Raw genomic sequence first — 27,834 nt, 5'->3', positions numbered from 1 at the left:
ATGTTTTAACACTGTGGGTTCCAGTTTGAAATCTCTGGGTTTATCCTGTGAATCATTTTTACACACTTAACAGTGCATAGCACCCCACGGCACCCTTGAAACGCTCTCAAGGCACTTAAGGGTGGCATGGGACCCTGGCTGAGAATCATTCTTTAACCTAAGGGCATCTCTTATAGAGTTAACTAGGGTAACACCTGATTTATGTGTTGTTTCTTTCATTTCTAAAATAGACTTAAAAACTGAGAAAACAGAAGAATACATAACTGACAGTATCAGGTTTTTATTTCAGTTAAAGAACTCATCATTATAGGTGTACACTGAAAAGATTCCCCAACTCCTACTAAATACTCCATGCTAAGAAAAAAAGGCTGCATAAATAGGCCTTGGGGCTTGATGTGAAATTCAACAAAAGCAATCTTGGATCAGCATAGGGCAAGCCCTTTTTATAAAACATTCCCACAAGTGTGCTTCATTTAGCTGTAAGCTTCAAGTACATTTGTTGATCTCAAATACTAGAAGGATATATAAAGGAAGTATTTTTAAGGTGGCCAGTTACAGTAGATTACAGAACACAACCATCATGCTTATTACAAAAAGACTTTCCTAGGAAAATAAGGCGGTAAAATGACTATTATTCACAAGCAGAAGTTTTTTGGCAATTTTCATATGTTGCCTCATGGATGGATTAAAGTGGTAGCGATCAGTCCAAAGGTAAAAGTTAAAATTTTGTTGCTGCTTCAGGTAAAAAGAATACTGTGTTAGTGTTTTGCTGTTTAAAGGTAGGATAGGATCTAACAGTGACCTTTTGGTTATGAATTTTATTAATAACAGGGCAGATATCTACTTGGCCAGTTGCATGGTTTGTCATATGACTTGCATACTGGATTCATCGTAAAGATGGGTAATATTTGGAAGGAAATTAATAGGTGTTTTAGAACTCATCCTTGAAACCACGCCATTTGGGGGTGTTTACCCATACAGGACATTCAGAGGTTTTTAAAATAAAAACATGACTCTATCATTTGAAATAATATTTTTTTGTTTTCACATTCATAACAAAAACAGTAGTTAACTGTGATTAAATTTTCTGTGTAGGAACGTACCTGAAGATGTCTTACAGAAGTACATAACAGCATTTTATTGGTAAAATAATTGTAGACTACCATTAAGTAATTTTTAAAATTGGTGCAATTTAAATTCTTTCCACTAAAATGTATAAGCTTTTGATTAAATCTCTTAATATTTTTCAGGTCCTTGCAAGTTATATAAATCCTGCAGGGAGCACATCAAATGGAGATTCCCAGACTAGCCATGAGGCTAGAGGACAGAACAGCAATGCACTTCCATCAGTTCTGTTAGAGCTACTCAGTCAATCTTGTCTCATTCCAGCAATGTCGTCATATCTTCGTAATGATTCAGGTAATGTACTGATGTTCTCTTATAAAGCCTATTCTATTGGTTCTATTAAATTAGCGTGATAGAAAAATATTAATCTCAAGATAATTGTAAGGATTCATTTGCAAGATCATTTCATGATTTTTGTACAAAATGAGTAATTCTTCCTAGTTTACTTCAGGGGTGTTTTCAGCACTTTAAAAAAGAAAAAAGCATATTTTTATTCCTCTTGTTACAGTGGCTTCACTTATACCTAATGAGATTTACATTGCTTGCTATTTATTTGACTATTAATAGAACTTCTAATTGTGCTTATAAATTTTGAAACTGTTGAATTGTTTTCTGTATGTTCTAATAAATGTTTTTTAAAAATGGGGTTTTTTTCTGGGAGGGAGGCCTATTTAGATTGTCAATTTGCAAATTTCATTTTGAATGTTCTACCCTATTTATTTTTACCAAGATCTGAAGTTACCAGAATAGAAAGATTTAATATTACTCCTTAAGTCTCATGGAGAGATTTAAAAAATGAGCCTGTGAGAAATGTGTGTTTTATATGCTTGAAGTTATTAAATGCCAGGACTTGAAAGCACTTGGTACAGGGGCAGTTTAATTTGCTTGTCTTTTTTTGATGAAGGTCATACTTTTTGTTATACTTTAGTTGTGAGGTACATTTATAACTTCATGTTCCTTTAAGATTTATATTGATAATATACCATCTTTACCCAATTCCAAAACAAGTTTTTTTTCCTGCATACAATATGAGGGGTTGGGGGGAAAGGCCCTCATCTTGGGATAGTGTGTGAGGTGGTGGGTGGGCAGGCAGGTGCTACGTCTCCTGCCCTGACCCAATTTTATTAATTGTGGCCCTAACTCATGTTGTTGACACTAAAATCTGATTGTAACCTTCTGTAAGATGCAACATTTTTTCTAGCCCTAATCTTAAATCCAGTTACAAAAATCTAAAGCTGAGTCTACACAGTCAACACTCAAAGCTCCTCTGTAAAGAGTGGAGTTCTGATGCTGCAAAGAGCTACATCAACTCTTAAATGAAAGAAGGTGTCTGCCTTTGTTCTTAGTACCAACAGAAGATGCATGAAGACCCTTCCATGCCTTCTGCTGAATGCTGTGATCTCGTAGGTGCACTTTGCAGTCTGCCAGCATGACTTTCTGTAGCACATGGATGTGTGTAGTGGCAGCCTCTTTCTGCTTTCAAAAGTGCTGTTGGCAGAACCATGCTAGTGGAGACAGGGCCTTAGTCAGACCAAGATCTTTTAAAAATGGCTTCTAAAACATTTTTAGCTCTTTTAAAAAAAAAAAATAGATCTTCCCATGGAGACAAGTCTTCAGCAGCAGCTAGGGGTTCAGCTTTTGGTTTAACAGGACAGGGAAGGTGAGTGATTTGAAGATTAGGCTCTGTTTCTGCTCTGTGCGGCCATAACTCTGGAAACATCTGTTTTCCTCCATTTTGTCTTCCCAGAAGTAAGGTGCTTGTTTTATTTTGCAGGGAGAAGCAGGGGATGGAATGTGAGAATATAGGGAATTACAACCCTGCATTTTTTAGATTAGTATGTAAAATTCTGAATGCTATTAAAATCTGGGCTTTTCTGAATTGAATATATAAAATGTTTTCCTAAGTATCTGAATGCCATAATTATCTGTAGCAAGCAGGCCCAACTGTTTATGTTCTTCAAGATGCATCTCCATGTTGCTTCTTTTTTAAATTATTTTTTTTAACAAAAAGTTTTGTAATGCAGTTTTTTCAATCTAAATAACTTGTATATTGAAGGAAATAGCAATGAAGTAAAGCACTCCTAAAATTCCTACTAAGGCCTATCTTGGAATGATTAGTAAAAAGCAGACTTGTACAAAATCCTTAGAAGAGGAAAACAAATGTGCAGAAAGGCACAGATTTGGGGGAATTAATGTACCAGAGAATATTGCCTTTTCTTCATGCATATTTGAGACTGAAAATTTAACTTGTTTGAAACCAGGACTTTAAAATAGCTTGTCTTATTAACGAGCGGACATCATTGCACTGCAACAGTTATTTAGCATAGAGACAGAATTAATGCAAATGAGTTTTAAAGGTCAAGTTGGGGGCTTTTGCTTCCCAGATAGCTGGCAAGAAGACAGTTAACAAAAACTGGCACCTTTGGACTGTGGATGGAGTGTAAGTTACTAGCATCTTCTCTTAGCTTCTATCTGCATCCTCACAGGAGGGTGTAGAATACACTTAAACCAGGTAATCTATATTCAAATCTCTGTTTTGGGGACAGCAGAGTACTTAAATTTGGCAGATTTATTTCTGAAAGACAGTGCAGTTTAGTGCTAAGACTTGAGGAAGCTATATTTTGAGCTCTAGGTTTTATTAAAGGGCTTTTGCTTGCATATGGAATAGCAAGATTTGTTCAAGGAATGTGAAGGGCACAGAGTTTAAAGACCATTTAGCAGAAGCCCTAAACTCGTCGTCTCCTTGGTTCCAATCCAGTGCAGCTTCCTGTAGGCCGAAGGATATTTTCATGACTGGAGAAGCAGCAGGAGCAGGGTATCTGTTTCTGTGGCATGCTGGACTAAAACTGGGACACTACATGCATAGTGCTAATAGAATGTTCTTGGGTGTTGGCTTCCAGTCAAGAACAAGATGTGCTCAGAAAAAGCTGATGGAAAACAGCAGTTTTCAGCAGCTCCATAATTTGCCTGCATGTGAATGGATTTTCATAGGACCAACAAAAGGTTACCCTTATTTTAGGACTCTGCTCTTCCCAAATTTCAAATTCTTGCTCTTGCAAAATCTCCCTCTCTAATAAAGTTTTAGACTGCTACACAGGCGTGTACTGTTGCTGTGATATTGTCAGATAAATTAGATGCTCAGTGTTTTGGCGATATCTAGGGTTCTGTCTTGTTTGCATCATTAATCGTCATAACTACAAGTAGAGAGTATGCTTTTCCTGTAAAGTTGGTGTGATGGAGTTGTTTAAAGAGGCTGCTAATGTTTGACAAACACCAAAATACTAAATTGACAGTTCTAATGACTATAATTTTTCATGATGGTCAACACTTTTTGGCAGGCTCACTCTGCATCACCTGCCTCAAATCTTTGCGAAAAGATCACTTTTCTAATGGAAGTGAAATGCATGATGAATAAGGAGACAATCACCACTTAAGTACCACTTAATCATTTAGAAATCTCACCTGGAAATAGATCTTTACAGTGTTAGCAGAGTAGTCACATTTCTGCATCCTCCCAAGGGAAGGGACAGGATGATCACAAAGTCCTTGAAATTGTAAGTTGAATATTTTCATTAATTTCCTTAATTGCTTCCTTTCTCATAGAGAAGGAAAAGTTCTTTGTGAATACGTTGGATTGTGTTCAGATATTATGCAGGAGAAGTAAGCTGCTGGAAACATTACTGAGTTTCTTAATATGTCTGCATTTCTGTTTGTCAACTTAGTGTAGCATTACCATGGCTTTAAGGGTTCTTTTCCCATTTCAAAAAGAGTATTAAAAGCAGTTTAGCACTTCAGTGTGTGGTGAGTTTTTAATAAGCTTATGTTCTCATGTGTGAGCACTTAATGCAGATGTACAGGTACAATATTAAAGTATGCATATAGTAAACTGTCCTAACTTGATTCTAATTTTACTCCTTAATTAAAAAAAATATTAACATAGTCTGTTTTCTGTAGTGAGGACTTGCATGCATTCCATATTTTAAAACTTAAGTAAAGCCTTTTTGTATCTATCCTTTTTTTTCCAAACACAATCCCCAAAAACATTGTAAAATGTGGAAATGACATGCCCCACCCATGAACTGCAGATATAGGGTGCATCTACACAAGACGCTTAACGTGCAGAAGACTAATTCTACTGCGCATTAGCGCAATGGGCAAAGCCCGTGCTAATGCACTGCAGTCTTAGTGTGATGTGCGTTAACATCACCAAAAAAACTCATCTGTGCTAATGTGCAGATTACAGCGCATTAAGTTAGTATCTGTCATTACAGGTACTAAACTTAATGTGCCATGATAACAGCTCATATAATGAGCATGTAGATGTGCCCGTAGGTTTGCAATGAAATGTCATGCATTTATTACCGTAAGGTAGTGGTGCCCCACAAAAAGATGGCAACTTGTTTGGATCACTGTCTGGCTCTTAAGAATCTTGAAGTAAATCAGCAGTTTAGATTCTTAATTTTCAATTATAAATACTTATTCTGTGGACCTCATTTGTATGAAAATAAGTTTAGTCCTAGCCAAATCATTTGTTGGGAGAGACAGACAGGTCTCAGAAACTGTATAGGGTGGAACTGAGAGTTTAGATGGTACGAAATTAAAGAAGGAAAGGCCCTTTCGGATAGGGGCCGTTTTTGTTATATATTTAAACAGTGAGTAGTGTAATGGGGCTACAGGCTTGGTGTGTTGCTACAGTTGCATGCAATACCAGTGAATTAGCACTGCTTAAAGATGCCTTTAAAAATACATTTAGCAGTATACTTTTTCTTTATGCTGGTTCAAATATACAACACATCTTATCTACTTCTTTGGATCATTATTAGGTTGACTCTACTTTTCTGAGCCCACAGAAGTAAAGAGTTTTAATGTCACCAGTTTCATCTTATAAATGCTTGCATCTACATCAAAAACAACAATATTCTGCCTCTCCTTGATAGCAGGAGCTAGATTTGTGCTCCTTTTGCTGCCAGCCTTTGGGGGTTTTGGCAGTCCTTTCTTTCTGTGTTCCTTCTGTAACTGTCTTCAATTTTCCTTTCACAGTACAGAAAGAGTCCCAGTTTGTGGTCAGCAGAGCTTCTGGTAGCAGGGCACTTTGGACTGTTTTGAGTTTCTATCTAAAGATCTGACTAACATTGTCTTCAAGTGAGATTTCTTCTTCTCCTAAGGAAGAAAATGCCATCTTTCCCTTCTGAGCCTTAATCAGGAGCTGGCTTTGTGAGAGGGGCATTTTAAATTTAGTTTTGATGTAAAATTTAGTTACTACAGTTCAAACTTAACAAGGAATTCTCTGTGGTGGTTTCATCGAAAGGGGCTGGTAACCCTTCATACACCTTAGTTTCTGGTAATTTCTTTGTATGCCCCTTTGAATTTCATTGAGTAGTCTAGCATTAAGTAATGTTTGCCAATTCATTCAATTGTGATTTTTTTATCCTACTCTCAAGTATCAAATTGCAAGGTGATAGTTTAATTGACTTCTGAAGTAAATAGTATGCAAACACTCACTACATCTCCTTATTCCTGTTCAAAGCTGCACTGTCGATTTTTTTTAAATTTCTTCTACTAAAGGATTAAGTTAAATTACCTTATCTATTCAAAAATATCTTCCTCTATCATTCCATCAGCTGCTCCAAATTTGCCATTAAGATCAGTTCCACCCTATCTTGTCGCAGGAAATTACAATGGTGTTTTGTTAGTGTTGGTTTTTTGTCTGAAGGCTCACTCTGCAAAGTAGTTTAGTTCTACTTGGAAGGGCAAAGTCCTTCAGGAAATCTGATGTCTTGTCCATCAGCTTATGGTAAAGGTTTGAAAGCTTATGGGAGGTCAAGACTTCTCTGAAAGTTAGGAAAATAACTCCTGCAAGTCTGGTACATTCAACAATAACTCTGACTGCACTTTAAACAAAAACCAAATTTCTACTGAAGAAATCTATGAGCAGCCATCCTGCATTCTCTACATCTCTTCAGCCAGACCCTTTATTGTGAATCTCCTTTGGTCACTAGACCTTGTCATCTGTCATTTATGAGCCTTGATCTTAGTCTTATTTTTCATATTTCACTTTCTCCATAATTTCTGGTCGAATAGCTTTTTAATTAACAGCGTATCTCCAGTTTTGTGGACTTGCTCTATGTAAAAATAGACGATATATTTTAACAAATTTGTTTTTGTTATTTTTTTAAATAAGGTAAAATCATGTCCTGGTCTGTTCTTTTTTTTTTATGAGCCATATTGTATAGAAATACATTTTTCCAGATTTAAAAATTGGAAGCTATATACAGGAGTTCCTGTTCCCAGATGCGTCTAAAACATTACACACTGAACTTGTCTGTCAGATCCAAATGAGTATTTGAGTGCAGGAGGACTTTAGGTATACTTGAGTAACCTTCATGTAACAGATAGCTATATAACACAAAAGTTGGAAGCCATTGTCTTGCTGCATTGTAACTTAGAGCAATCATTGAAAAACAGTATTTGTGTAAAAACAAATGCATTATGGATTTGGGTAGGCAGAGTGAAATTACCCAATTAAGGAAATGACAAAGATATCAGCATTAATATGTTTACTCTTGTTAAAAATGTCACTGAATCTGCCACTTGGATATAACCTTGGGAATGTAATATTTACCTGAACTGTTAAACCAGTGGTTCTCAAACTTTTAAGACTTGAGGCATTCCTTGTTATACTCAGTCTATCCCTCAGAAAATGCCCCCTCTCAACTTTAACATTTTTTGACTACAGAAAAATAGTAGAGACGTTCTTTTGTTCAGAGAACTCAGACCACAACAGATCAGTGCATGGCTTTGACATTATAGACTTCTATGTAAAATGTCCAGTTCTATCTTATTAATCCTGTGTAAGTGTTTGCAGCTAATATTGCATACCACCCTTAAAAGGATCTCAAGCCACCAAACAGTTCAGAATCACTTTGTTTAAACCAACGACATAGGCCGTTTTTACATGTGGTCCTGACACGGAGCCAGGTACATTTAGTTGGCAAGTTGTACTAATTAAAAATGCCCGTGCGTCACTTGTATCAGTGGCACAGCACATCCCTGCACTGAGAAAATGGCAGCAGCGCGCTTTAAACTAAAGCACATTGAACATGTTTTAGTTCAGAGTGCACCACTGCCATTTTCTCAGAGCAGAGGCATGTTGCACTGCTGATGCACATGACACGTGAGGCTGCCAGAGTGCATCAATTGACATGCTCCAGCAGACTTGATTAATCAAGTCTGTTCCCCAAATGTGTATAAACACCCATAGTGCATTAACCCATTGATGGGGCACTGGTTCATTAGTAACCTGAAAAGAAAAAAGTGCTTTCTACCAAACTCTTACACTTCTTTGCTATAACTTGTGTTCTACATTGCTTAACCCAAGTGTCCAAAAAACAACCTGAGCCTTTTTCTTAAAGCAGAGAACACTTCATAACATAATTGATAAGCCATTTTAATAAACTAGTGTTGGGATGAAAATGAACATGAGTAATTTCTCCCCAAATTTCACTCAAAGAATAACTTTATTCAGAAGTATACTTGAAAATAAAATGAAAATCCCTCCTCAGCTATCTCTGTTCTGTTATTACACCAGTGTTGTTTTATATATGTACAGCAGCAGGTAGAAAATAGTAAATACTGTGAAAAAGCCCGAAGAACAGTATCTCTGCTACAATAGTTTAAATCATTGTGAATAACCTGATACGATTCTTTGCACGTAAGTGTTTCATAAGTTCGTTGGTTTTTTTTATATGAATACTCTAATACTTTGTGTATCTACAATGATGTCACAGGACTAAAGATTGCTTGTGTAATATGGATGATGCCAAAAACTCTTATCTCCTGCTGATGTATTGCCTCCCAGTTCAGTCTCATCTCTGTGATTTACTTTTGTGACATCTCTTTATAGATGAGCCACTATCCATTTTCAAAACAGCAAAACTAGGACTTCTAGCTCAGTTCTTCCTTTTAAATAAATGCAATAGAATATTGAATACAAGCTGCTAACAATGCAGACGCCTTTCTCTAGTTCACTCTCGATATTGTGGAGTCCTGACAGCATTTGCTCCACATGGTATGTTTATAAATGTCTTTCATGGACTCGGTTTGTTTAAGACTCAGAGTACTTTACCCAACAATAACACGTCTATGTACAGCTGCCTTATCTTACGAAATGGGTTGTTGCTAAACAGCCCAGGAAAAAATTGTGGCTGTTGTTTTCAGAAGCGTGGTTCCTTCCTAGTCCTTCCACTGTCCAGTGGTAATAGTAACGTTTGGTTAGAACTCTTCTAACAGTTCTAGGAAGTTCATATCCTAAAGCAATGACGCGTTTAGATCAATTATTCTATGCTTCTTTAGCTTTCATGTTTCTTGCCTTGAACACTTAACTTTTAATCTTAATGTTATCAAGGTAAATTCCTTTTATATGAAAAATATTTAGATGTGTATATAAAAACTAGTACATTTGATCGTGTGATTTCCCCCCCCCCCCCCAACCCCAATTTAAACTCAAAAATTTGTTTGTATGTTTAAACTAGGTATGTGGAATAGTCCCATGAATTTCATGGGGATCAGTCAATCACGTGCTTTTAAAGATAAGTATGAGTATAAGCTGTTGTAGTCCTGGGCCTAACTAATGAGCAACACCTTTCAAACATGGTATAAAAACTTAAAATCTCTGTAGTACCTGTACCGGACATGGTGAGTTCCTCAGGGCAAGGATTAGAATTGCCTCTGCATGGCATGAAGCACTCTGGTACTTAAAACTCAGTGTTGTCTTTGAGTCTCATATCAAACAGTTTTTAGAGATATTTCTTAGCATCTAACCAGTAAGAAATGCTCTTGACTGTTAAAAAAAAAAGTTCTTTATCCTTGTGTGATGCTTTTATTTTATTTTAAAATAAGCATCATGATAAAAATGTTGAAAGCGACTGAGATGCATTCTAGAAATGGCAATATGGAAAAAGTAACAGATTTCAGCATTTGGAGAAAACATCTATTAGTATAGCACTACTGATCTTAATAAATGGTAAAAGAAAATACAAAAAATCACTTGCAACATCCTTTTAAGAATGTTTAACTATAAAAGCATATCCTTACTTAGAGCGCTATGATTCCAGTTAAAGGTTCAGTGGAAGGTAAGGGTATCTGACTTTTCTTAACATTGTATAAGAATTAACAGAAATGTTGCAACATATAGTCAGTAGTTAAAATTTTATTTATGATTTAACAGTATTTTTGGTATGATAATACTCTTCTTTCCACCCCTACTATATATTTGCTTAAATGTTAACATATTATAATAGTTTAAAAAATACAAACCCTACTTGTCTCTCTTATGTTACCCTTTTCACCTATGCAGAGGTGTATTGTCACAGATCTTTAGAAAACATCAGTTTGAAGAAGTAAAATATATATGCAGTCTGTGTTCTTCATGGAGACTTCTGTGTTGCAGTCATCGTCTGTTTTTAATCTGCTTACACTGCTTGTGTCTTGCATATTCATTGGCAGTAAAACAATACTGTCTGTATTTCCAGTGTTTGAGCTCTAGCCGTTATCAATGAGAAGCTGAATACTGTCTGTCTCCATTTACATAATGTAGTAGTCCTAACTGGGCTCACAGATGCATTTCAGTCACTGATGCAGCATCCTTAGACAGACACTTTGCTCTGGAATGTATTTAATAATCTTTTTTAGGCTGTTTCCTATTGCTTTGCATTTAAAAATAATTTTTGTCATGACTAGTTTTTGCACAGTATACTGTACAGCTGATGCTGAAAAAACGTCATCAGAGTGTAGTGTAGATGTATACAAAAATAATCACAAAGAGATTGAGCACTGTTCCAATTATCCCCAGCATAGCTAAAATAGATTCTTCTTTTTCCTCATTCTCCTCTTGCCTTTTTACATCTTCTAATGTTGTGATGGCTGAGGTCCCCATTTTTCCTGCAAGTATCTTCACCAGTGTTCTGATAGCTAGCTAGAAGAAAGAAGAAAATGATTAATCTAGCCTTTTGAACAGGTAGTTGGGGTCCTGTTCAAGCACAAGAGTATGTTGCATATATGTACTGAAGGTTTCCTAAAGCTCTTTTCACATAAGGTTCAGTTTTTCTCTGTGTACAGTTATATTCCACTGCAATTATTTGCAGTAGCTATGGAATAAAGAAAGTATAATGTAAATCAGTTCTGGTTTGTTATTGCAAGCCAATTACTTTGTTTTGTCATAGAAGCGATCTGATCTGGCTTTAACCCATTTACATTTTCCTTATGAAACAAAAAGTTGATATAATCACGTACCCATACATGCTCATGTAATGGAAAATGACTGTGAAATGGCCAGAAGAAATTATGTGAATTCTCAGCTATTGTTGAACACTGACTTGTCACAGTACACTAGCAGGTGATGATGATCATATTTGGTTTGTTGTTTTCAATGTAGAAATTGGTTATCTTAATATAATTATGCAGTCTCTGATTTATCCATACCTAGCTAGCAGATCTAACTAAGGCATTGTTGTCCTTTTTACTTTTTTCAATATGCCTGCTTTGGGCCATTTTGTAACGGTAAATATTTTTAACAGAGAATGCAGATCTGCCAGTCTTCAAATTTTCTTATTGCAGTATGCCCAGAGACAATGGTGCTCTTACAGCATTCACATATCTATCAAAAATAAGGATTTGAGGATTTCTTACATATGTGATTTGTGATTCATATACAATCTTGCCCTTTTTTGCAGAGGTAAGGATGTGACAACCTCTGATATCTAGTTCTGCTCGTGCTTTTAATGTATTTGCAGTCAACATGCCTCCATTTAAATATTTTCCTGAGGGGTTACTTTCTTTTAGGGTTTACATATTGGATTGATAGCTGTCTACTATGATTAAGTATTGGTGATAAAGAATTTCTGCTCTTACTAAAATCTGTGTTTAATCTTTGTAGAAATCGAAGCCATCCTAATTTACTTAAGCTTCACATTTTGAATACAATGGCATTTTTATCTGTTGCCAATCACGTTTTTATTAATTAAAAATGAGCACACTTCTGGTGGGTCTTATTTAATCAGAGCTATCAACCCATAACACAATATATCTTATATAAAGGTTTTTAAAAAAAATGTACCTTACCCTACATTGCATCAGGAAGAAAATGTCATCAGGCATGCTTCTTACTCGTCGATTCAGTGGTGAACCAGCTTTTTATCTTCATGGAGAGTTGCTCTCTTCTTTCAGAGAAAGAGATCATATACAAACATGAATTTTTTTATACATAAAGTTAAACAGTGCGGGTGGTGGTGGTACAGAATCTTCCAACTGAGTGGGCTTATCTTCCAGTAATCCACTGAAGTCAAGTGCAGTTTAAAAACAAAAAGCCCTTCTTAGGATTGATCCATGCTGTACATTAATTCTCATTAACTTGAGGGGGTTTTTTAGGCAACATGCATTTTATGTACAATACATACTGTGTGCCGCTTGGCTCTGCTTTTAAAAAATAAGCATAGCTCCTGCTTTTCTTCAGTATGTGTTGTTTTTTCTTGAGACTTTCCTTTAAAAAAATGAGCCTTTATCTACACTACTACTTGCCAGCCACGTGAAGATGCTTTCTCACATTGACATGCCTTAATTCCAGATGCAGTCAACTGTGCTCAATTACACTATGTAATTTTAGTCCAGGCTTTGAAAAACGATGAAAACAAGCCGGTTGATTGGCAGTGGTGTTAGCATTGTAACACACCTGCTTCAAAGCCTCTGAAAATAATTCCAAGGTATTCTTCCGAGCATTTCATAACTTAGTAGCCAGTCAGATCCGAGGAGCAGAATGACAGTGGCTTCAGTTGCATACCGTAGTGAGCTGTGACATTGATTAAACATGCACTTGGCACTTGCTGAATAAAGGAGCTACAAGCCACCCTTGCAGACAGTGAGTTGCATAACAATGTGCGATGGCTCTGCTATTTCATTGTCAGGCCAGGCACATTTTAATCCTGTAACAACAGTGAAAGTGTTCTGTGTAGAGGGGAACAGAGTTAACTGTACTTCAGGGCTTTCTGATGAAGTGCTGCATGACAAATAGTGACATTAAGGCATTCAAGCTGAAACAATGTTTCTGCCTTTTGTCTTTTTAAGCTTTGTTTGACAGGCTATTGTTTCAAGCAGGAATTACTACTTTTTAATGCTTTCTTCTTTTTATTCATTGCCCAAAGACTGTAATCAAAATGGGCTTCTACAGAAAAATATTCCTTATCTGCTTGATAAGAAATAACTAGAACTCCTCCTGTGCATGAATTGGAGATGTATTTTTTGCATGTTCCATTTTGGGGGCATTTTTTTAAGTCTTTCCTTCTCATCACCCATTCCAGTAAAACCTCAGCCTTGAGGTTGAGTTGACAATTGGTTACTCTTCAAAGTATTTTATTATATGGTTACTTTGTTATGGGAGAGCTTTGGCAGAGTGTGTTTTGACAGTGGGGTTTCTTATCTATTTTTGTGATTGGGTGCAACCTATTTGCTCTTTTCATTGGGAATATTATTCATTGAGAGACTTCAAAACAAATGCTTGTACCCTGAAATGTATTGAAAATACTAACATTATATTCAAAATATTTAGGGAAGTATTGCAATTTAAATAGCATACTACACTTGTATAGTTCAACTGGAAGCCTCAGTATATCTGAGTTTCCCTGTTCTAAACCAGCATGTTCCACAAAATTACCAAAAAAAATATAAACCCTTATCTTGTTTTCATTCACTCTTTATGGGAGTGTTATTTTTAGAAAATATGTAGATAAATATCTGGAATTGCTAAATAAAATGCTTTTGAAACAAAGAGCTTTATTTTTGCATTACTGGAAGTTTATTTTCTTCCTATTTTGTAGTTTTAAAAGTGAAGGTTTGCTTGCTTTTTTGTTTTTTACCTAGAGGGTTAGGGGAGGGGGAAGGATGGAAGTAAGATTGAAAATTTCATGCTATAAAATATGGGGCGGGGGGGAGGTCCAGGACCTTATTAACATCTTTACTGTGAGACAACAAAACTAACTGGCAAATAAGCTATACTATATTTGCAGCCAGCACCAGTTTCCAATGTAGTGAACTTCCACAAGGTAAATAGCTTCACCAAGCTGTATTCTTCCATAGGGGTTTGTAGTTTGATCTCAATAGAGCCTGTGTTCCTAAGGCACGAAGGTGACTGAGTTCCACACTTGGGCACTTGGATATACAGCTAGGAATCTTCCTTTGGGCTCTCATTTTGCAAATTTCATGTGAGAATAATTTGTTTAAATGTGTAAAAATAAATTTAAAGGATCATTGTTGTTATATCAGAAATCTAAATTTTTCCCTGTTCAAAATGGAGCATCTTCATTTTTACATGAAAGATTTTAGGCCACTGAGAAAAATATTTAATAGTTGTACAGTTTGTCTGCAGTTCAGCAAGCATGTTCATGTATATACTTAAGTCCTAGCTTTCCTATCAAAATCAGTGAGCTAATCATTGGATTCAGATGTTCCAGATGTTTTTGGGGGCATTGCCTTCTTTTTCATTATTCCTTTTCCTTTATCAATCAACTATATAATTGGGAGAGTTGTTGGACGAGCTTTTGGGCATCAAAGGTCCTTCCTCAGGGCACTTTGGGTGCCTGTTGCCTGAAAACTTATCCAACAACTATACAGCTGATCCAAAGACAGCACAAAAAAACCCCTTGCCTTTCAGGAATTTCCTGGATTGTCATGGCTATAGCACCCCAACCATAACAGGAGTTGCATTTTGTAATTAAAAAATAAACCAGACTTTAGATTAGAAACATTTATAACAAAAATGTTATGAAGTTAAAATAGTGCAGATTTTCAAATTAGTTTTGCAAAATCTCATACGCTTCAAACAGATCCACCCTGGTATAATCAGTAATCATAATTACTAATCAGTCTTTGTGTAAGTTTGAGTAGATTGTGAATAGACCCAAAGGTTTGGGCTGATTTAATTTATTGTTGGGTTGGGGTTTGTTTTGCCGGGGTGAGAGAGACGGTACAGTATGTTTTACATCATAGGCCTTGCCATTGATCAGTTGTTGTGATGAACTTAAATATTCCAAAAATATTTTAATTCATTTGATTTACTGGAAACATCTGTTTTTTTTATTTTAACAATTCTTTAATAATTTTTTTTAATAATTGCAATACACTGTGTAACTAATAAGCTAAATAAAAGGTTTCGGCTTCCCTATTTGAACCTTAAATATGCTATCTTGAATTGAATACTTAACTAATTGATACAATGTTCTGTTACTGCAAGTTGCAATTTTCTTGTTAAGGCCTCAGTAATGCTAAAATCTCTAAACTCTGAGTAACAACAAAAATGTTCAGTCTTTAGGCATTTTATGTACAAAAAGGTTAAAATTTTAGGATTCCTTCCTTGCCTGGCTAGTTGGCAGTACATAATACATCTCTGCTAAGCAAGACTAATGTTACTGCTGTCCTTCTTAAACTGTAATGAATGGTGGTGACTGCTGCTAAGTTAAAATCATTTTCTGGGGAAATGTCCTAAAAGACCAATTGGTCAAATTGGGCCTATCTAATTATTATATTTGATGCAATGCTTTTCATTCTGATGCATCTTACAAATGACATGGAATAAGACTGCTTTCACTGTTGGGAGAATAACTGTGGGAACATAGAATGGGCACATTCACTTCTGCAATAAGACATCATACACTCTGATACTAGGGAAAATCCTCACGCTTGGGGACAAATGTTTTCTGTTAGTATCTACACTGGGGCAGCCAACTGGCTGCGTACATGCCACAAGCGGCCTCTGTAAGTGACACAAGCAGCCTCTCTGTGTGCCACAAGGCAGATTCAGGAAGGAGACAAGCAGCACATTGACAGATGGGGAAGGGAGCAGCAAGCAGAGTAGCAGATTGGATATGGGATGTAGGGCAGGAAACAAAGCAAAGCAGCAGATAGGGGAAGGGGATTGGACTGGCACTTGAAGGGCTCAAAGCTCATTTTCTCCCATGTCTTCCTTTCTTTCACTTGGCAGACAAGGTTCTTTGGGTAAATCTGTTTTTATTTTGGAAGTGTTTTTGCCGGTTATTACCCTTTCTTTCAATTCCTTTTCTGTTCTGTGCCCTGCAAGTTACTCACATTATTTTAGATCTCGGAGCAATAAGGCTAGGCTAGATGGTGGTACGTTTACTCACCTGGGTAGTGTGGCTCTCTGATCCTCTAAGTTCTAAAGAAGACCAAGTAACAATACTTCATTTTCAAAGCTCTGCACATACATTAATTTGCATGTTAGAAAATGAGTTTTTTTCTTTCTCTTGATGGAAGGGAGTGAAATTGTTTAATATGCTTCTTTTATTTAGAGGTAAGGATTGATGAGGGATTTTAAAAAATCTGTCATTTTGCTGATTTAACATACTCTGTCTGAAGGATTCAAGGTCAGCAGCAAATTTTGTGCAGTATAGCCAGGTATAAACTGTGAAGAAAAGTAAATCCATCAGCTCTAGAGTAAATAACCATCTAATTAAGATGTAGAATCATTGAGTAGCAGGCAAGGAGCAGAATAATTCTGTAGTTATGTTTGTTACCATGTTTGAGCTCTTGTGTCTGATGTTTTTGTTGGCACTTAGATCAATAGAAAAATTGTTCTTATACAAAATAATGGCAGTAAATGCAGGACTGCTTTTGTAGGTAGGAAGAATAAAAAATATCCATTTGGAATGAGGAGTTTAGTCAGTAGTTAACATTTTTGTTCATACTTGCATCCAAAAAGTCCTAATACTGTTATTTTCATATAAGCAAAATTAAAAAGCTCTCAGCAAAAGTTCTTAGCAATTCATTTGAGACTGATTTAGCATCTTTGGGAGTAGAGCAATTTTTGTTGAGTAGTGGGCATTCTGTTCATTATGGCTGATATTTGAATATTTGTACTGCATGAAAAGAGTCCTCATGCAGCACAAATGCCATAAGCATCTGCTTGTTAAAGGTGTTCCTATTTCAAGATAGAGATGCAGGTGTATCTGCTAAAGACTTGGTCATCTTGGCTCTTTAAATGAAGATCATCTTGACATAAGTGACATAGAAGTGCATTGAAATAATGAACTGTTCACAACACGTGACTTAGAACATTTAAAGGAAGTGTACACTGTAGCAAGTAATTGGCTAGTTGCTTCTGACACAGCTGTGTTGGTCAGTAGTTGAAGCCTATAACAGCTGAAGCCTGTAATATAGACACAGCAAAAATGGGTGTGGTTTACAAGTTGTGTTTAAATTAAAGAGAAAACATTGCAAATGGTAGTCCCTGCAATTATAAACTGTCTCTTCCATTTTTAATATTACGAGTTTTAGAGGTGGCTTTTCTGAAAATTCTTGTAGCTGCTCTTTCTGTCTACTGTGGTTTTCTTAAAAACCCTTTTTTACCCTCGTCCTGCAGTTACTAGGTTTCTGAATGGGGAGTCGGATGTCTTTCTCATTAGTAGAGGAGCTTGCTTAACTTGGGTCTTGAATTGATTTTAATGTCAGGATACTTTCATAAGACACCTGTCTGTCAAAATGGAATTGTTAATAAATAGTATCTCACTGAGGTATTACCTCAGTAAGTTCAGTGTCTCAATGGCGTTTCCACCAGATACAGTAGTACATAAAGGCAAAGTAATTGTGAGGCTTCAGTCTTATGACTGAGACATTTATAGATTTATTTCCCAGGCCCCCAAGTATGTGGGCATACTGTCTCCAAAGGACATTGTGTTATTACTTGGGAAGGACTAAACGTTTCACACAAATTCAGACAAAATATTTATTGATAAAGGGAAAAGATGTTTTAAAGAGAAATTAATTAGTAAAAACAGGTTCTTTCCCACTGGATTAAAAAGTGTGTTGAGTATTGGTATACTGTCAAATGGGTATCTTTTGGCTGTCCTTGTACTACAGCTACCCCTGGAACTCATGGCTAGGTATAGGTATTCAAAAAGCCTGAGGTGGAAGCGATTTTACATTGCATGCTTTAATCTAAGCACCCTAGGTTAGGTTGGTAGTGAACAGAACACACGTTTGCTCTTAGGTGGGGGAACATGCACACAGGCTGCCTGCACTGGGTAAGGCCAGCAGGTTGGGGGTATTCCTGCATGCCACCAAGCAGGCCCCCGGGCTGCTGACAACTGATAAGTGCAGCCCCATGCAGAGCTGTCCCCACCCCTTCCCTCCAGCAGCATCAGGCATATGCATGACAGCTGCTGGCAGACAAGAGGTAAGCCTGCTCAGCCATGGCCAGCAGCCTACTTCTGCTACCTGGGGCTGCATCCACTTGCAGAGGCATGGGGCTCTCTGGGTGGGCTCCTGCACACCCATCCAGAGACCCCCATGATTCTGCGAGCTGATGCAACCCCAGGGAGCAGAACCAGGCTGCTGGGTACAGCCAAGCAGATCTCTCCCCTAGCAGTGTCAGCCACTGTGCTGACTTGGCTCTGTGAGAACCCAGGGGTGGGGTTGGCTGGATGCTCATCTGGAGCAGCCAAGCTTGGGCCAAGTGCTAGCACATCTTCCTGCAAAGGGGGGTTAGTGGGAGCCACAAGGGAGCGTGGGATGCCAGAGAACAACAACCTACCCTGAATCAATAGACGATCTAGTACAGAAGTTCGATAGACTGGTGTAACCTAAGTCACTTAAGTCTGATACCACATAGACCTGGATCAATTGTAGGCTGGGTTCTGCCATTTTTAAACCAGTCTGTACACGCTGAACTTCTGTTCTGTTACAAATATAGACCAGTTTCTGATCACTTATACCAGTGTAAGTGTAATGTCTGTACCTAGCCTATGTGAGGAAGGTATCTATTACAGAGGTTTCAAAGCAGCCTATTTTCACTATTTATTATCTGTTGGACTTCGAATCAGTCTGGTCCTTGCTTTGCTGCATTTTTTTTGTCTAGATTTCTTCACCTTCCATTTTCAATGGGGCATGCTGTGCTTGCAAATTCCCCAACAGGGGACACCAAGGAGCTCTTCCAGAATATTGTGACATTTGCTCATTCACTAAGATAACTATTGTACTTTGAGAGTTCATCTGTGCACTTCTCTGCCCCCTCACCCCCTTTCTCTGAGTATTGAGTATTTTTTGGTGTCAGGGTTTTAATGGCCATTTTGTGCACTGTGTGTGTGTGTGTGTGTGTGTGCGTGTGTGCGCGCACGCGTGTGTGTACACGTGTGCACGTATGTGTGCATGCATGTTGAAGGAGTGGAGTGAGGTGAAGGAGGGAAAGAATACTATACAGAAAAATACAATCTGGCCAGAGGAAAATTACAGAAATCAAGAGCTAAATGTATTTTCTGTTCATTTTATATGAACAAAGCATAACAGAGATAATTATTAAGCTTCACACAATATGTATTGCTGCTCAATTTCTGTTTCCTTGGTTGCACATGCATGTCCAAGTGTGAGGTTAGTAAAAATCCATTTGTTAAAAATTAAGCATGTACTACATTTTGAAAAGTGCCATGGCAGGCAACAGAAAACTAAAATAATCTTTTAGTTACCACCAGATGGGCTTACTTCCATAAATCTTGCTGGAAACCAGAAGTACCCTAAGATAGGGAAAAACATTACACACAAACAGGTTTAAGTGATCAGAAACTGGTTTAAGACTATAGCAGAACATAAGTTCAGTGCACATAAACCAGTTTTAAAATGGCTGAGACTGGTTTGAGATAAACCTTGTTGAATGTAGTATCAAACTTAACTGATTGAGCTCAAACTGGTTTATGCATTGTCTGTTCGAGACCCCTTCCTGGTGTAAGTTAAGCCAGAGTCACCCAACATCCCAGTATGCTCTCTAGGCTGGGCTGTCTGCTCCAGTGGAGCATGGTTGGCCGTGTCCCTCTGCTCTGTAGCTTAAGCAGGGGTGGGAATGTGGCAAGACACCAGCTGGCATTAAGGTCCCATTAATGGTCCCATTAAGGCAAAGTGGTCAGGAAGGGGGTTAATTCTTCCCTCCTTTCCCTCCCCCTCCCCCTACTACAGCTGGGGTCTGCTGGGGAGCAGCAGAGGGGGTGGCTGGGGCTAGCAGACCTTCTCAGAGCCCCCCTCCCCACCTGGCATTGGCAGTTGGGGTGGGGGGGGGGTGGCAAAAGATGGGGAAGAGTCCCCATCCAGCACCGCACAGAGGCCACCCTTCCCCACCCCACAGCTGTGGGGGAGAGGGAAGAGGGGGAAGAGTCCCCCTCTGGGGCCAAGCAGTGCTCTGTGCCTAGGTTGTTTCTAGCAGTAGAGGAGCTGCTAGGGTGGACAGAGCTCTCCCCTCCTCCTCATTTCTCACCCCGCAGCCATGCTCCCTCTTCCCTCACCCTCCAAACCCTGTGGACCAAGGTGGGGGTTTAAACACCTCCTCAGTCCTACTCAAGCCTGCCAGGGCCTGGCCATTCCACCTCCCCTTCCCCCCTCAGCTCAGCTTCCCTGTGAAAGGGAAGCAAGAACTGCTTTAGCACCCTGGGCTTTTGGCCTGAAGCACTGCAGACATGTGCCTGCATTTCCAAAATGAAAAGGGAATGTCTATTTACTTGCAAACTGGTTCAATCTTTGCAAGTTAAACTAACCTGCAAAGATTGAATCAGTTCAGGCTCAGACTTTTTGAATGTCTGTCCCTAGCCATAAAGACTACCTAAAGAAGTAGCCTTGTTAGTCTTGGCTCAGTGCTGTCCCTATACTGGCCAAGAAGATAGACTAGAGACTTTTCATAGGTGTACACACATACAGCTTTGCATGTAGACATCTGTATTCATTTGTTTACACAAATAATCTCCTTTGCACCAAGAACTCTACTGACTCAAGTCTCAAAATTTATAGGGACTTCCAAACAAAGAACTTAATGTTGAGGTTGAAAATATTTTTGCTCCCTGTCTGCAACAATAGAGAGAGAAACTTTTTACAGACGTTTTCAGAAATTTTAACATTAGAAATGACAGAATTTAAAAGCTAGTTTTTCCTGACCAAGTAATGCTTCATTATTCATTATCACCCGCAATAAATCTATGCTGTCTACTTTACTTTTTATCATTTTTAGTAGAACTAAGGGGTATAAAAGTAGGATTGGATAAATAGATGCCATCTTATACTTTGTGAAACATCTACTTTATATTGGAAAAGAGACCGTTTTGGTTGCATTAAATTATATACATTTGTTTTTCATAGGAAATTGTATTGGAGTAGAGTTTTATCTGAAAGCGTCAGATTTTATTGAATAATGTAAAAATATTGTTTTCTGGTGAATAATTATTCATTCTATATCAATGTTAAAGTATATAGAACCTAAATTTGGAGAATTTATTCTTTAAAAAAGCCCTCCTATTTTATGTTGCCTTTAAGAATACAATGTGTAGTATAAAGGTAGGTTAAGTTTTCAGAAGTGTTTTCTTTTTGCTATACAATTTTTCTTTCAGGTGTTGGAGAAACCCTTTTAATTATTTTTTCCTTGGCACTTGTTTGTGTTAAAATCTATTTCACTAATGCTGCTTGTGTTCTGGCAGTCCTAAATTTTAAGTGCTACTTAAATCAGAATATAGTACTGTATCTCATTCTTCCTTAAAGTTTCCCTGTGACCAGAACTTAAGCTTGTGGTCCCAGTGCCAGATATAAATGAGTTCACAGATCCTGTGTATTCCATCATGCCTTTATAGGGTTTAGTGTCCCTAGTGTCAAGTTACAGAACAGTATAATAAAGCTGAATCCACTTTGGGATGCAGTAATACTTCTGTGCTACAATGATATCTTCTCTGTCTCAGCTTCCTGAGACATACCCTCTTCCCCAAAAATAGCTCAGATACATCCTTCTTACCCAGAGAATCCTGAAATATTCATGCGGCATTGTGATGTGTGCAACTAATCTGTGCCTGACTTCTAAGTCAAATAGATCTGCCTAGCTGTCTGGAGGAATCAAAACACCTACACTCTCCTCAGCCTTGATTGCTTCCAGTAGGGAATAGTTTCTGCACCTTAGATACATGACTGTAATCTCATCTTTCCTGCTAGATGCATCACTGAAGAGTAGTACCCTCTATTTTGGCCAGTGTATAGCTAACAAATCCCACCTCCATTCCTGCTAGGCCTCTTTAAAAACCTGACAAAGTGTGCCACCAATATTTTTGCCAAGTTACTCCCCCAAAAATGCTCACTTCCATGAAATCCTCATATATCAGGTATGCATATTCTCAGAAAGAGTGGTAAGGGGGCAAGCATATATGTTTGTATTGTTTTAATACTTAAATCAAAATACTGTCTCATAAACAGGGATTGGCAAATGCACATTTTGTTCCACATACTAAGAACGTGTTTTTCCTTCTTCCTGGAACGTATACCCACTTGCATTCCTGATAGATTGGTATAATCAAACTATGGAATTTGATATAGAGGCAGAGGTGTAACTGGACAGTTCTATGCCCTGGACAGTTGTAGCATGCAGGGCAGCAGCTGCTGTTGACAGCTGCATCCAGTCCAGCAGCACAGTGGGTGCTATTTTTCATCTCTCCTCTCCTCTAAGTCAGTGCTCAGGACTGGTATGCCATTGCCCCCCCTCATGTCAACTACTCTGCTGTATAAGGGCAACATGATAGGACTGAAGGCCTCTCAGATGAGGAAGAGTCTATAAGCACCATGAATAATACTTTTCAAAATTCTAGGTACCTAGGGCACCCATTAGGGGAAAAAAAATTGTTCTTCAAAAATCTCTGAGCTGCAGGAATGGATTATGATGTCTTTAGCAAGGTTGATTTATTAATATCCTGACAGGAATGACTGTCAGAAACACTTACAACCCTTTTGTTTATTTTGGAGGGGTTAAGTGAGTAAGGGTTTCCAGCCTCACTGGAGTGCAAAACTAGGAGTTGTCCTTTTTTTCCTGTGTTGTAATATTTAAATTTAACCTTTTACAGATTTTTTTTTTTTTCTAAAAGAGCTAGGGAGACCTTTAAATATTGGCAAAAATAAGGAACTGTAAAGGGTCATTTGGAAAGCTAGTAAGCAGGTCAGAGTATGACGTCACCAGTGACTAAAAATTGGACATCTGGGATTTTCAGGCAGTGAAGGTGTTTGATTTTTGTCGTCGTTCATTTGGGGGTTTTTTTCTAATCATACACCTAACAAACACTGAGCACAAAGGTAGTCTTTATTTGATTAAACAGCTGATCTCAAGTTCTTACCATGCTTATCACCCCTCCCCCCAGGGGTCGCGTTCTGTTTCTTAATAAAAGATGCACTTTTATTATATGGCTCCTAGTTTATAAAATTATTTCCACTATCTTGAATCAGCCCTTGAGACAGTTTTGTTTCCCCTGTGGCAAGCAGTTACATTGTACCAAAGGAACAGAGGAAACTGCAGTAATCATCTCCTTGATCCTGAAATGTGAAACAAAGCCTTCAAAACAGTGGCAGAGATCTTAATTTGACACAGTCAAAGCTAGTATATCAAATGAAGGATAGATTTTTGGTGGTTTTGTGGGTGTCCAAATTGCTCAGTTGATATTTTTTCTAGCAGGTGCATTTCCCTCAGGATTTTGGCTTTCATGCCCATACAATCTTTGAACTGAAGCTAAAGAAGCTCCTGCTTGGGTCTTTAGAGCAAGGATGGCCCAACCTGTGGCATGCATGCTGCAAGTGGCATGGGCAGCTGATGTGTGAAGCACAAACTAGGGAAAAAACAGGGAACATGGCAGAACAATAGATTGGGCAGGAGTACAGGGATTGAAGTGGCAGGTGGGCAGGGTGTGGGCGTTAATTTGTGGAACGTCTGCCAAAAAGGTTGGGCTCCCATTGCCTTAAATGATCTTTCAATAAAACCCTTTAATTCTGTTACCAGAGATTAAACAAACAAGTCTCTTGAATCCCTCCCCCCTTTTCTGATGGAGAAGAAGAAAACCCTTGAGACCATCTGTGACACCAGAAAGAGCCCTACAGTCACAACTAAATGTTGGTTCTTTCTTTGCAGTTCAGCTAGATCCCCCAACTCATCTAGCATCAGCTGGTTGCCATTCATTCTTTCCAGTCTGTTCCCTTATAAATCTAATTGCCCTTTCCTGGATCTAATCAAACTTATTTAATTGAAAATTGATGGTGCTAATTCACCTACTTCCCACAGAAGAGTTGGAGAGACTTTTACAAAAAGATTTGAGGAAAACACATTCATGCCATTCACCCAGTATCTGACTATATGAGCAACATACACCGTTAATTTCATTCATCAGTCAGTTTTCTATATGTCTTTAGAATTATTCAATGAGAAGTGAAGACCTCTGATGAAAATATACTTGGCTCTAGTTAACTACTCCAGGAAATCTTTTCTTCTACAAGAGCTAAAGCCATCCATAAATTAAAGCTGAAAATCTCTGAGGATAACTTTTTAGATGGACCCCTGGTACCAGTGGTTCAAGTAGTGTGGGGTTTGGCAACTCCACTGCTAAAGACCACAGAGGGTGCCCTCTTCACTTTCCATCTGTCCAACTGTACCCCTGTGCAAGGGAATCTGAGGTAGCAACAGAAGTCTTGGACCTAGTTGAGGTGTTTTTGAGGTTCCCATCTTTTCTACCTGGGGGAGTAGGACAGTACTACTTCTAAGTACTTCCTCTAACATTTTTTCTTAATTGCCGTCCCATCCTTTCTTATCTAACTCTCTCTTCAGAGAGGAAGAGTCTCACCTATGCTCTGCTGTTTTTAGAATAATAATGATATTGCTAAGGAAATATTAATGTTAATATTTTATTCACATCCTTTGAAACGTTCATTATGTATTGAGTACAGCTTCTGGTGGGACCTACCTACTAATCTGTTACAACCTAGAATTAGTTACAAATTGTCTAATCGTTGGTAGAAGTGATTGTCATCTGCAGCTCATCAGTTTGAACTGGTGTATTTAAAGATTCATAAAAGGGAATTTATTTGTACTTTCTGTCCTTTTCTGCCAATTTAAAATATTCTACTCAGCAATTGTAGTACAAGAAGAGAACCAAGCATTTCCATGTAAATATTTATTTACTTTTCACTGGTAGGCTACAAACAGATTTAAGACCATCCACTTCAAAAGGAAGTCTTTATATTGAAAAATAGTTGCATAAATCCATTAAATCCTTAAGAGCGGATTCTCTTGGATGTGGTTTTCTTCTAATGCTTTTTTGACAGTTGTAATGGAAGCTTATTTTGACATTTGTAACTTACTTTAAATAGTAGAATTAAGTTTCATTGGATGTGTTTTAAAGAAAAAAATATAAAAGGCAATTTTTATTGGCTTAATAGTACATCTTCCTGCTATGGCATTATATGATAGCAGAAGGTGAGTTTCAAATAAATTACATTTTGGTCTATATATAAACTCAGGATAAGTCCAGCAAAACAGTATTCTTTCTCATGCGTTCTCTCATGTATTCAGTGAAATGTTTGAATATAGTGTATATTGGATAAAAGAGTCTCATAGTCTTCTCTTGAAGATTAATAAATGTACATAAGTTATACTAGTAGTTTTCAATGCAGGTTTATGCTGGCATTCTTGATTGCAGCTAGATGCATCATTTGAGTATAACTTTATCCTTGAATTGCCTTTTATGATGAATACTTCATTAAAACATTGTCTGTTTTTCATCAGCTGAATTAGCATGCGTTTTTATAATGGCATTTTCTTTCTTGATGTAGTCCATGCCTTGCATGGTGCCCAGCAGAATGGGATACAGTTCTGCAGCAGTGTTAATGCATTGTGTCTTAACAAAAATACCCACTTTGTTCTTATTGCTTGCATACCGAAACACATAGTTCTGTAGCTCATAATTGAAAAGTACTAATTGCTGTAATTGTAACAACGATTTTTAGCAATGATTGATTGTTCACGGCATTAGATTTTTTCCCTCATTCTCTGGATGGCCCTTCTAAATGGCTTTCAGCAACTACGAGGATGTATTGACACTTCAGTTCAGAAATTACCTTCTGGCCAGTATGTGCTTAAAGAAGTATTAGGGATCTTAAAGACAGCTTTAGTTTCTTAACTGCTACTCTAAGGTGGCAGGGCACTTTAATTAGAGTGGTTCTGAGAGCTGCTTTAATTCAAGTGTCCACAGCATCTCGTGTATCAGCATCCCCATGCTTCAAAATGGTGGCAGGGGTGCTTTTAACTAAAACTCACTGCACAAGATTTAATTAAAGTACCCCTGCCACCATTTTGAAGCATGGGGACACTGATACAAGAGACGCAGAATCTGGCTGGAGTGCGCTAATAAGCTCCCTCCAGCAGACTTTATTAATCAAGTCGGCTCCAAGGTGCTGTGCACATGTACAGACACCTGTAGTCTCTAGGACCATGGTTCTCAAGCTTTTTAAGACTCGAGGCACCTCTTGGATAATGCTGGCTCTTAGTTTTCACTTGTTTTTTGACTGCAAAAAAAGTAGAACAATTTTTCTGTTGTAAAGGATTCAAAAATCATAACGTCAGAATGTTTTGAATTGCCGTGGATTCCTATTTGAAACCTCTGGGTTCATCTTCAGAATCATGTTTGCTTACTTTACAGTCCTAATACTGTGGCTAAAAATAGACATTCGGGGCTATTAGGAGTAAGTTGAAATGGATCAAAATGGCTGCCCAATATCAGATTAATCAGGATGAGGGTTCTAGCTGATGGGGGGCTAGAGGTCCAGCAGGTTGGAGAGGATGGGGGAGGCCTATGAGGGGTGGGGGTAGGTGTGATCTGAGAGTCATGGTGGTCCGGTGCAACCCATGGATGGGGGGTGGCATGTCCCGCAGATGGTGCTGGCATAGTCCACAGGTGGGGTGGCAAGGGCAGGTGCATGCCATGGGTTGGGTAGGCAGGGCAGGCATGAACTGTGGATGGGTAGGCTGCAGCAAACCTGTACCCCTCTCTCTCCCACACCTCCCCCTACCAAGACTTCTTGCTTGGCTGCAGCAGCAGTGAATGCTGATAAAACCAGTGCAACCAGTGTGTGGCGTGGGGTCCTCTGCAGCAAACCTACACTCCTATCCCTTTTGCCCTCCCCCCACCAAGACTTACTTGCTTGGCTCCAGCAACAGCAAGCACTGATAGAAGTGGCTGCATCCACATGACTTGTGGGATAGGAGTTGAGAGGCCTAGCTGGTTGGGGAGAGGGTGGGGCCTGGAGGACAGCAAGGGGCCAGGGGGGAAGGCAAAAGTAGCCTAGTATGAGGCGGGGTGAGTGAAAAGAGCAGTGCCAGAAGTTGGGCCAGTGGCTGGTTTTTCCCAGACCTGGAGCTACTCAAGGAAAATGTACCAAAGTTCCATGCTACATTGATCTGAGTTCATCTTAAACCGGGTTCTGCAGTTCTTTAGACCGAGTTCTGTGCAGTTACAGATTTAGACTGATTGTTGGTCACTGAGACCAGGTCTGTAAGGTCAGCACCAGGACAAGCTAAGTTTTAAATCAGGTGGCCATTTTGAACCCCATTTAACCTCCCCAGATTTTCAGTTATGCCATTACTTGACTCCAGTAAGGCCCCTACTGAGATGTCTGAGGCAGTTCACACTTCTCCAGCCAGTTATAGTTTTGTTATAGAGTCCAGTAGGCATTAGTTCACATTCAGCGCACCTTTTTTGAGATTTGTTCTCATGGCTTTAGTAGCTAGAAATTTATTTTTATACTAAACGGAAGCTGAGATTCTGGAGCATGACTGGCAAGATAGATTTTCTTGCAAAATGCATAACTGCAAAATTGACACGGCCATGGATT

General features: G+C 38.4%; 1 protein-coding gene and 1 long non-coding RNA gene across 2 annotated transcripts in view; one reads left to right on the top strand and one right to left on the bottom strand.

Moving 5' to 3' along the window:
- Positions 1–27,834, top strand: part of BIRC6 (baculoviral IAP repeat containing 6) — a gene marked incomplete at its 5' end in the record, with an annotated part of 304,005 nt that overhangs the window by 214,964 nt on the left and 61,207 nt on the right. Inside the window, one exon of the mRNA XM_019548600.1 lies at positions 1,251–1,419. Within this exon, the coding sequence (XP_019404145.1) occupies positions 1,251–1,419 (169 nt within the window). The remainder of the gene's footprint in view (positions 1–1,250; positions 1,420–27,834) is intronic.
- Positions 9,613–13,136, bottom strand: LOC109319883. Its single transcript, XR_002103658.1, has 2 exons — positions 12,244–13,136; positions 9,613–11,098 (listed from the first exon to the last, which is right to left on the bottom strand). It is a non-coding gene; the product is annotated as an uncharacterized LOC109319883 (long non-coding RNA).

This window comes from Crocodylus porosus, unplaced genomic scaffold (genome assembly GCF_001723895.1).
Source record: "Crocodylus porosus isolate Cpor-Errol unplaced genomic scaffold, CroPor_comp1, whole genome shotgun sequence".
In the NCBI taxonomy this organism is placed as follows: Eukaryota; Metazoa; Chordata; order Crocodylia; family Crocodylidae; genus Crocodylus; species Crocodylus porosus.
Note: the sequence above shows the minus strand (reverse complement) of the source record. Positions and strands in the feature narration are given on the sequence as shown.